The 11,101-nt window shown below is 37.5% G+C and overlaps 1 protein-coding gene across 1 annotated transcript in view; it reads left to right on the forward strand.

Annotated features, from left to right (window-relative positions):
- Window positions 1-10,009, forward strand: part of LOC114661528 (organic solute transporter subunit alpha-like) — a 37,788-nt gene extending 27,779 nt beyond the window's left edge. Inside the window, exons 7-8 of the mRNA XM_028814667.2 lie at window positions 2,411-2,516; window positions 8,362-10,009. Of these exons, the coding sequence (XP_028670500.2) occupies window positions 2,411-2,516; window positions 8,362-8,504 (249 nt within the window). The 3' untranslated portion in view covers window positions 8,505-10,009. The remainder of the gene's footprint in view (window positions 1-2,410; window positions 2,517-8,361) is intronic.
- The last annotated feature ends 1,092 nt before the right edge of the window (window positions 10,010-11,101 follow it).

Consider the following 11,101-nt stretch of genomic DNA (forward strand, 5'->3'; position numbering starts at 1 on the left):
ACTGGGACTCCACTTGCCTTGGTAGTGCTTTCCCATATTGAAAATGTCCAGATGAAATCACTCACCATATTCATCACTGACAGCACCAAGCTTTTCAGGGAAAAAGTCCAAGTTGGTGGGATGTTTGTTTTTACCTAGCCTAAAAAGCAGTTAATGTGGGTTTCCTTTTACTGTAGTTCATTTTTCATTTTATCAATAAAAATAAGTAACAAAAAAAAAGTGAAAGTGAGAATCCAAGAAATGAATCTTTAATGACATATTGCATCCCATTGGTCTGAAGGTTCATAAGTACTTCAGGATAGTTTTCAGCCTTACGATTTCCTAAACAGTGGGTGCAGAATCTTCTTGTGGTCTGTCTAGCAGTTTTTTCAGCTTTGTTCAACTCTTCTTCAAATCTCTGCACATTTAACACTTCTATGATCTGAGAACCAACAGAAATGCCTTCCTTAATGTTGGAATCACTGATCTGAGAAAATGTATTTCTTAAGTATGTGAATCCATTTGTTTTATCCATTCCTTTAACAAAGTTTCTTATAAGTCAAGAGGAGAAAGATAAACTTTCCTAGGATCAACAAGTGGATTGTTTATCACATTTTTCTTTCTTGGAACATGGGAGGTATGTTTTGGTCCCTCTTACTGACTCTTCTTGCTGAGGCTGTCCCACTCACACAAAAGCACAACAGGATTTGATGCAACCAAGCAAAAGGGCAATCAACATTAGATCTCCACAGATATGCCACCTATATTTCTAATACCGAATATTTTGTAAAGGTAACTTCATATTCCGCTGTGCTACAGGAAGAGGAGGGAATTTATTTCTGTTGTGGACAAGTATAGCTTTCAAGCATCACTCACCCACATTTTGCTCATGGCCAAGAGTCTTCATAACTGAATTAAAAATTAAAGTAATAGTGATTAATATTTGAGAAATATATATTTATTTATTCATGTTTTTATCTATGATAAAACTAAATAATGAAAATATAAAGGTAGTGTCACAAGAAAACTAAGCCTAATAGGAAAAAAATCTGACTTCATATTTGGATTCAGCACTCCCAATCCTCAGGATTAAATTGTGTTGCATTGGAAGCTGACCACTGTTAACATCAAGAACATAAAACAGAAAGCAGAAAACAGAAGCATCGCGGTATGGATAGAACACTTTTAATGGAGTCAAAATAAAGACTGTTTTTTAATTAATTGTGTATCCATCGCATGCAACTCCAGAGTTCTGAGCTCAAATAGCAGCCCAGTCACTGTCTTTATGGAGTGTTTAAATTGATTGAACTGATGACTCTAAACCAGGAGTTACAAATGCAGGTTGTGGACATCTGCAGTGTTTTTCTTCCAGCTACATTCTAAATTAGAAACTAATTACTTCTTCTGCCGTAAGTTTTATTAACTCTGTTTGAGATTCAAAACCACTTCATTGATTTTTTTTTTTTTTGCCTTAACCAGCCGCCAAACAGTAAGGAGTTGCCAAGTGAGCCAACAGATGACTGGTTAATATAAAAATTTTGCACCTTTATGTCAGTCATACAATAGCTGTTTTATCAAAATATTTGGAAGAAAAAGTTAACGTCTGAGAAATATTGATTTGATATCAGTCATAAACATTTGATGGAGCACTAAGGAAAAAGAAAATCAACAGGTTTAGAAATGTCTGATTTGGCAGAATAGATTCATTTGGTGATTATTGTCATGTGTACAGAGTACCGTGAAATTCTTACTTGCATGTGCTAATCAACATACAACACATTGCCACTCTCCAGGGCCCTAAGCAGAACTGCCTTACTTGAAATGAACGTGTTCCTTTGTTGAGGCATTCTTGAATGTACAGACAAAACCACAAGGCCTCCACAGTCCAATTCTGTCAATTGTTTTTGGGCCTACTTTTATGCTGAATAAATGACACGTCAGCCTGTAGTAGTGCTTATCAGCAACCTAATGAAGGATAGTCTTGGTCATGCTGATCTCACGCGCACGTTTCCATGCATTCTGGATTGCTCTGTGCCACTGTTTCTTTTGTAACACAGCACACACATTAATGGAATGACAGCACAAATAAGACATAAAATGAATAGCAAGAATTAGCTTCTAATTAAGAAACTGATTGAAATGAAAAACTGCAGCTAATGTGGTCCTTCACCCCATCCAGGCATTGACTAATACTGCCAGGGTAGGACACAGCTCTGTGATCCAAAGTAGCTTAAGTGGGTTTGATGATAGACGGATGGCTAACTAAACAAGAGGGATGAGCTATGCTGGGCTAACTGTCCTGTTCTTGTCAAATGTCTCATGTTCTTTAACAAATTATTTCTCATTATAAAAAATGAGAAACGCGAAGGTTAAGTGTCGAGCACCACTGTAAGTCACCTCCTTCATTAGATGTTTCTTTCTCCTTCTGCAGTGCATTCTGATTCTGACCCAGGCCCAAGGTGGAATCATCAGCCTGCTTGTTGGCACTGGGATCATAGCATGTGCACCACCCTTTCCTGCCAGGGCCAGAGGAGCATGTAAGCGCCTTTTCCTATTATTTATTAACACTTTTTTATACTAATTCTTTTTTTTTCACATCTTCTCAACATAACACGTATGATTAGCTTTTACTCTTACATTTTCCATTCCCTTCTGTGTACATTAACACAAAGTAATTTGGGATTAACTAATCTTTTAAAAGAATACTGCACCAGAAACTTATATTTTTTATATGTTACTTACCCCATGTAGTAGGCAGTGATTAGTGAGAAAAATTTTTAATGTCATGTTTTCATGTGGAATGAGAGAAAAACGTTTATGATATAACACAATCCAACAGGGAGCAGTGCCCTTCAGTGACAAACTATAAATTTCTTCAGTATTTTGAGATTGCTGCACTTTAAAATTCTGAGTCCCATTTCAGACCCGTGCAGGCCAGAAAGCCAGCTATATGAGTTTATGACTAGGCTGCCTTGAGTGAAACTTGCTTCTGCGGCCCAGATCTAGTGCTGCACTGTTATGGATTCATAATACAGGCTGTACTTTTATTGGTTCAAGAAAGGTAAATACCTACTATCAAATCTATTTGAGTAGCACAGCATTCATAAGCATTTTTTAATGATTACGATGCACGCCTTTGTGTATGATTAATCAGTAGTATGTGTGTTGTTGTTCAAAAATGTTTCAGTCTATAAAGCAAACACCAAGGGTGTCCAAATCCGATCCTAGTGGGCCACAGTGGCTTTGGTTTTCATTCTAACCATCTTTTTAGTTACTGACCAGTTGTTCCTGCCAATTAACGTCTTTTGCCTTACACTTACACTTGCTATGTATGACTGAGAACCCTTAATTATTTCTTTTTTTCTTAATTAGCAGCCAATCAATAATGAGACACAAAACGAGCTGCCACATGACCAGCTCACCTGTGCCCATCACACAGTAGATGAAAATAAAGGAAGGTGAAGGTCTCAGTAAGGTTGATCTGCTTAGATCACCAAAATATCTTGTTGGTGCTCTTCAAAAAAAAAAAAACAGAAAATCGACAATTTTGGAAGTGGCAGAATGAGAGCAGCAACAAGCCAATGAATTAAATAACAGGTTTAATTAACAGCAAGAATTGGCTTCTCATTAAGAAACTGTTTTGAGTTTGAAGCCCGATTTAGTTGTTGGCTTGCTTCACATCTCATTTCTGTTTGGCTGCCATTTAATGAAGAATAGAATCAATTCAGACAACTGAATCCTTAAAAACAGTGATATTAAAATGAAGGGAAAAAAAGTTAATTAGCAGCAGAAACTGGTTACTGATTAGAAAAAGGGTTAGAACGAAAACCTGCAGCCACTGAGGCCCTCCAGGATCGGAGCTGGACACCTCGGCATACACAAATACATTATACTGCAGGTATCTATTGAAACTGTCAGAATTTTAATTATATCATGATATGGACTTTTGGCCATAACAACCAACTTCTAGGAGAACTTTTGCTAGTTCACTCATTTCATTCATTCTCATACGGTGCTTTTCATTGAGTAAAGCGTAAGAGTGCGTACATAAATTTATTACTTGAATACAAGTGCTAAACCTTGCACTTGCATACATAACTGCACTAATTATTTTACATTTTTCATTGATACTAAATACATATATGTTGCGTCTTAGGATCTGATGTATTTTACAAATGAAATATATGTCACCAACATGCAGTATAAACTACTGTATATATAATTAGTTTATTATATTATCTCTCTATTATAAAAAAAAAATCTTGGAAGGTTGGAAGGAGATGAGATGTGATTTTCTCAGAGAGACACTTTCACTTCCCGCGAGTCGAGTCTTTTTACTAAGAGATTTAACCACGCCCGGGGCTGGAAATAAAACAAAGAGTAGATGACAAAGTAGAACGTCGTAAAAGAATTCAAAATTGTTGCTGCGGTACACATACAGAGCAGGTAAGAGATAATGGAAGTATGAAAATTCAAAAGTCTCAAAAAAAGGATAGTAAAGATCGCATTAGTGCAGACAAATGGAAATTATTACTCGGTGAAATAACAGAACAGTGAAAAGAGATCGAAAATATTGTTTGGATTTAAACTTTAAGTCGGAGACGTAGTGTTTCTTCCCAATGAAGAAGTGTATCCACGAGTATTAAAAGATTTGTTGTTGGTGAAAGTGAAATTCCGCGAGAGAAATCATTTCTCATATGTGTGAATGCTATTGTCAGACACATTTTTTGTAGAGAGAAAGAAACGATAATCACTCACGGGCAGTTATATGTTGCTTTGTCATGATGTAATTCCAAACACGGAATCAAAATTCAGTGTGAAATTGATGAAAAGGTAAAAGCGAAAAGAGATTGAATATATGGACATAGGTGATATGACAGAAGTGCGCCGCGTGAGAGGCATGGCAGCAACAGCAATCCAGCAGCTGATCGAGCAAAGAGGAGGTAAAAAACAAATGTATTTGTTTCCCATTGTATCACCATTTAAGAGGGGGTTTCGGAAGAGCGACTGCATCTCCTTGGGGTGCATTCAGCCCCCCTCTTCACAACGCGAGCGGCTGAGACGTGAAGTGGCTGGCACGTAATGTAGGCCGTTTGGGGGCAGGGGTTGGCGAGTGAAGCGAGCAGGGGGGCTAAGCCTTAGTAATTTAAAATGGAAAGAAATTGCTTACATTTAATATGCAGCAAAGTGTCTTTTCCATGTCTTTTTTTAAAGTTGTGGTTAAGTTGTAGCAAAATACAAATTAATTAATAACCATGTTGTGATTAGAACAGCAAACACAGCTTAAACACAAATTACAATTTTGCAAACTGTATAAGGTGACTCTAACCAGGGGAAAATGAATTAACTTGGGGGCCTCTAGCCTGAGCCTCAGGTTCCCCCTGACTTCCTTCCAGTTAATACAAATGGTCCCACTTCTCTGTACCTTACCTTGCATGAAATGCAAATCACGATGCAGCTCTTGATATTTTGCTTTTAACAAACCAGTGTACTGATACAGTATTATTATGGGCCATAGAAATGTGGCCTATGAAACACCAATTTGGCTTTTAGACCAACCATATTATAGGAATAAGCAGTGTGAATCAGTCGCAAACAACACAATATGAGCAACAAGGTCACTTCAACCAGTCTACACAGTGCCAGCTGCTCTCTGGCCAGTCCACCCCACAACTTCCACAAAACATTAGGCGAATTCTCAACACAAAATAGTACAACAGCAAAATGCATGTCCCTACCTTCATAGGCTTTGGTGTTCTTGGCAGAGAAGTCCTTTATGATTTCTGTGAAATTCAGTTGTTAAAGGGCCCCACTTTTCAGGAGCACCAGTGTGAGACACTTGAGTTTTTCCTGTTGTATTGTAGTATTCAGTCTATTTTATGCAATAACTGGCTTTGATAAAGAGCACTCTTCATTGGCATTAGTGAAAGGTCATCAGGAATGGACTGGCATCAAAAACTAGCCCGGGAATTTTGTCCAGACCAGCACTCCACAATTGGGCAGACACCAGCTATTCCTGCAACCATCAACACATGTGCATATATTATTCTCTATTCATTTATATGTAAAGTCAAGTAGTGCACACACGTTCAGTCCTACAAACCTCCCTTCTCACTAAAGCTTTTTGTTTAAAGCAGATTCACTGTCAATAACTTTTACCTTTAATTGATCTCATTGTTTGATTTCATCTTGCCTTTACTTCTTCTGTTGTTTTGCATTAGCAAAAGTGCAGAAATGTAATGATTACATGTATGAGCAATTAGGAAACATCTGAATTTTTGCCATGTCTTTAAATGTTTATTTATTTATGCATTTAATTGTAACTTTGTGGGATTGCTCTCTTAATTGAATCCAAACACTGAGAGCTGATGAGAAGCACAGCAGACCCGGGCCAATAAAATGAATGGCAAAGGACAGTTAAGCTCTTATTAGTAAATACTGTATAACTAGAATATTAAAAGCAACAAAATATTATAAATCACATGCACATTCTTGTTTCATTCAGCACAAATTTAGCATCACAAGCTTGTAATTTCTAGACTGATACCAAAAAAAAAAAAAGACACTCGGTCAGCTGCTTTGTCCTCCATCCTCTCCTCAGCTCCGCTCTGCTCCAGTGAGTGCTGATGTTGTAGCTGGTCTTCAAAAAATGAATGTGTAAGTGTCTGATATGGACAAAGTGAGGTTTTAGTCCCAACTAAACATCGGTTCATGGCTGGTCATCTAATGTGACCTCCATGTGTTTGAAAGTTGGCATCCTTGTAAAGTAAAGCATAAAGAAGTGTTGAAAATAAAATTAAAGAGCAATCTGACTATGAAGTTGTAAACACTCCCAATCTTTTAAATTACCCTTCACCGCTGCAGTCAGTGATTAATACATTATTTGCTGTATATATATACCGTATATACTGTATATATATATATATATATTTATACATATATACGAACATCTCTGAACACGTACAAATCGGGTTACAACCAAAAAGTTTGCCAAACTTTTGCATCTGTTCACGACCACACACTCGGTATACGAACAAGCCAGTTTCCCTTTCGGTTTGTGCGTGCCGATGATTTCCGCGCGTGTTCAGTCTCTCCCTGTGCATTCCCTGTGCAGAGAAAGAGAGAGAGAGAGAGAATGACACACACACGTGAGAGAGACACACACACACACACGCGTGCGCATGTGCAAGAGAAAGAGAGAGAGAGAGACACACACGCGCAAGAGAGAGAGGGCTGGCCGCATAAGGCCGAAAAGGCAGTTAAAGAATGCGCCGGGCTTGTTTTTAAAGAGACTGATTTGAGCATTGTTTTAACCTCGTTGTATTTAATGAAGACTTTTTTTTTCTATTGGATTTTAACCTCCACTTCACTTCTGTTTATAGCGATCGGTTCGTAGCGTGCATTGTTGCAATGTTACTTTTCTTGGTTGTTTATTAAATTACGGATTTTTCAAACTCATTAAAAAAAAGTGTTTTTAGTGAGCGGTTCGTAGCGCTATAGCGCGAACTCTTGCAATGTTAGTTTTCTCGGTTGTTCAAGGTTTTCTCAGTGTTATTCAATGTTTTTACATTTAGTTTACTATTATGTTGTGCATTCTATGGTATAATTAACTATATTTGTGCTTAAAAATGTTTAAAAAAAATATATCTACATACAGTTTGTACGGTCTGGAACGGATTAATTGTATTTACATACAATCTTAATGGGGGAAATTACTTCGGTCACGACCAAATCAGGTTACGACCAGAGTTTTGGAATGAATTACGGTCGTGACCTGAGGTTCCACTGCATATATATATATATTTGCTAATACTTTTTTGTGTTGTCTTTTTGCCAACCTTTTTGAGGAGATGTGCAAAAACAAGTTACCTTGTACTGACCACTTCTAAGCATTGACCCCGCTGTAGTCCCTTACACAGAAATCACCAGTTTGTGTTGCTTAAGATCTCTCCTCTCATGTTTTTTCTTGTTTGGATCTCGGCGGGTACTGTCATGTGATTGGAGAGGTGCACAGAGGATGCAGTGTGGGCCACTCACATTGCGTGTCTCTCTCTCACTCTCCCCTGCGCTCACTCTTTACAGCTTGTGTCGCAACAGTGTAGCACATGGAGCGAGGGCATCAGACTTTGTCCTGTTAGTCCCAATGGCCAGTCCATTTTTCCACATAACGTAACAGTATACCTGTAAAGTAAGAAGAAATTAATTCAATTACTTTTTTTCTTCCTTAATTTGTGGCCCATAGGCTGAAGCCTAAAATAACCAATTTATTAATCCGCCCCTGACTAAATATATAGATACTGCAGTCTCCCTTTGCATATATTGGAAATTCAGTAAAAACACATCTTATCAAAATCAAACAGAGCTTTTTGTCTTTGCCTTTAGTTATGAACCAGCAGCTGCTTGTAATGGAGATGTTCATTATCACCATCCTGTCACGCTGCTATTACAGACGTAAATACGCTGACTTGAACCCTGAAGACACTGGACCATCTGGAGATCAGGAAACCCAGAAGGATATAAGGTGAACAGAAGCAAAAGCACAAGCAGCCCAATGCTGGGGTAAAATAGACAGCCACAGGAGGAGGCCATGTTACAAATAGAAATAAATTATGGACACTTACTGTAAGACAAGACTTTACATATTAAAACATACAACAAGTATGGACATTTAATTATTGTTGTTTAGGGAAAACATTGTCTATTTGTAAACTGGGCTCTGCTTTCTTTGCAGTTCTCACTTATCATACAGATACTCTTCAGTTTAGAAATTTTAGCCAGAAGTCTCAGTATGGCATCATATATTGTAGTTCTCTATTTCATTAACAAATGCAACACATTGGTGTGAATCCAGTATGAATGGAAAGGGGGCAGTAAAAAATGATTCACAGTAAGTGGAAAGCTGAGGACCTCTTTACACTTTTTTATTGCAAATTGTGTTACAGCACATATCAAAAACAAACCCACATAATCAGATTGTTTTAGGTATATTACAATAAAAATCAGTATGGAATGATCCATGCAGTACTTCCATATAAATTATACTTTAGTGATGCAGCAGATTGTACTGTTGTGGTAGAAATTTAACAACTTATTAAAAAAAAGAAACATCCTCTAACAGGACAAATCAGTTATCAGGCAGGAGAAAAGCTCTTCATGGTATTTTTTAATTACTCCTCGGCAAATACCTTAGAGGGAGCATTCTTCAAAAGCATTTTATAAACTATTGAATTTACATACAGTGTCAAACAATGCATGCATTTTAGTCTGGTTGGTTCATTGGTTTACACCCAAATGATTTATATAAAATAAAAGTCTGTTAAATTATATTCTGGTTCTTCTTATACATTTGAATTAAGCCACCACCCTTGAAATTTATGTGCATATAACAATTGTCCATTCTGGTTCTTTATAGGACCTGCTGATTTCTTAGTCATCTTTCAGTACATTTTGTTGTTCACTTGACCTTTATCTGATATGCCTGCAAAGGTTTCTGACATTTATTAACCCTTTATGCTATTTCTTTAAGGTGAAAACTATCCTACCCTAAACCTATTCTTCAACATTCCCCACTTTGTCCCACTAAAACTGTAAGGACCAGTTTCCTACTGTAACTCTATTCCCAATCTGTATAAAACGTGCGTACAGTATACTAAATATGTCTCCCTCCCCTTTGGGGCTAAAAAGAAGTAAAAGATTCATGGCTAGCTGAATTTGGGGACTAACAGAAATCAGTAGAAATCATTTATATCTAAGATAAAATCACAGAAATTAATAATCCTCTTTAATAAAATCCCTGTGTGCGTCCAGGTGTCCGTGTGTGTGTGTGTGTCTTCTGGTGAAGTGCGCATGCGTGGGGCACGGTGCGATGCGCAATATTACTGTCAGAGAAACTTACAGGCGTTTTACGGAAATACAAACCAGTATTACTGCAAGAGAAAATTAAAGGTACACAATACAGTGACGCATATTACAGCCACATACAAGCCAGTATTACTGTCAGAGAAAATTAAAGGCATATTACCGACGCGCACGCCTGTATTACCGTCAGAAAAAATTAAAGGTATATTACGGACGTACAAGCCAGCAGACGTACAAGACAGTATTACTGTCACAGAAAATTAAAGACACACAATACACGGTGGCAGCCCACGAAGAACGGTCAGCTCAGCAAGTAAACATCAACAAAAGACAGGCTGAAAGACAAAGAAAAATACGACCAACAAAAAGAATGAGGTCAAGGTTCCTTGCCATTTAATATAGACTGTTCCTACTAATGTTTATGCACTGCTGTTCTAGAGCCGTTATTGTAACGGGCTTAATGACTAGTAGCTAATAAAATGAATAACAGTGAACATAGAAAACCAAGTCAAACAATAACATGCATCAAAGTCCTTTTCTTCAGAGTATACTGGCATTACATGCTTTCCCCGATAAATATCAGATTTGTGTCCCATAACCTCATAACTTTAAGTACAGTGAAAAAACATGGTCAACAACTATTTGATTTCCTTCTTATCCAACAAACATTAGCTATCTTAGTTCACAGAAGTGTACCTAGTGCTATATTTTCCATCAGTGGTCAGATCTTTAAACATTATTGTTGGTGGTGACAAGACAGCACAAGTATTTACCTGAAAACTTCAAAATGTGTGTACTTTATGCTGCCAATGATGTATAACCATGCTCACATCCCTGTGCTCCCATCCACAAAATTGCCCCAATTTAAATCCTGCTGTTGTCTTAAATTTGATGATCACCTTTGCTACATAAGAACAGCTATCTTGCTGAAAGTGGGTGTCAGTCCTCCCTTCAGAAGATGTCATTACTACTCTCATTAATGCAAGCCACTGGCTCATGTTAAGGTCATATTAAAATTGCAAAGGTTGTACCCAAACTTCTTACTGATGTTAAAGTCTTCTACCACCAGCTGGGATCCTTGGTTTGTATCTGGGCTTCCCAATTTCACAAACTGCACACTCACTACTCTGTACATAAGACACTCCATCTCTGTTGTGCCGAATTATTACTTTGTTTTGTTATCTTCTTTATTATTACTTAGGCCCAAGATGCCATAATATTAATTATTTGTCTTACATTGCCACCAACTATTTCTGTCTATATG

Source organism: Erpetoichthys calabaricus, chromosome 12 (genome assembly GCF_900747795.2).
Source record: "Erpetoichthys calabaricus chromosome 12, fErpCal1.3, whole genome shotgun sequence".
NCBI classification, from domain to species: domain Eukaryota; kingdom Metazoa; phylum Chordata; class Cladistia; order Polypteriformes; family Polypteridae; genus Erpetoichthys; species Erpetoichthys calabaricus.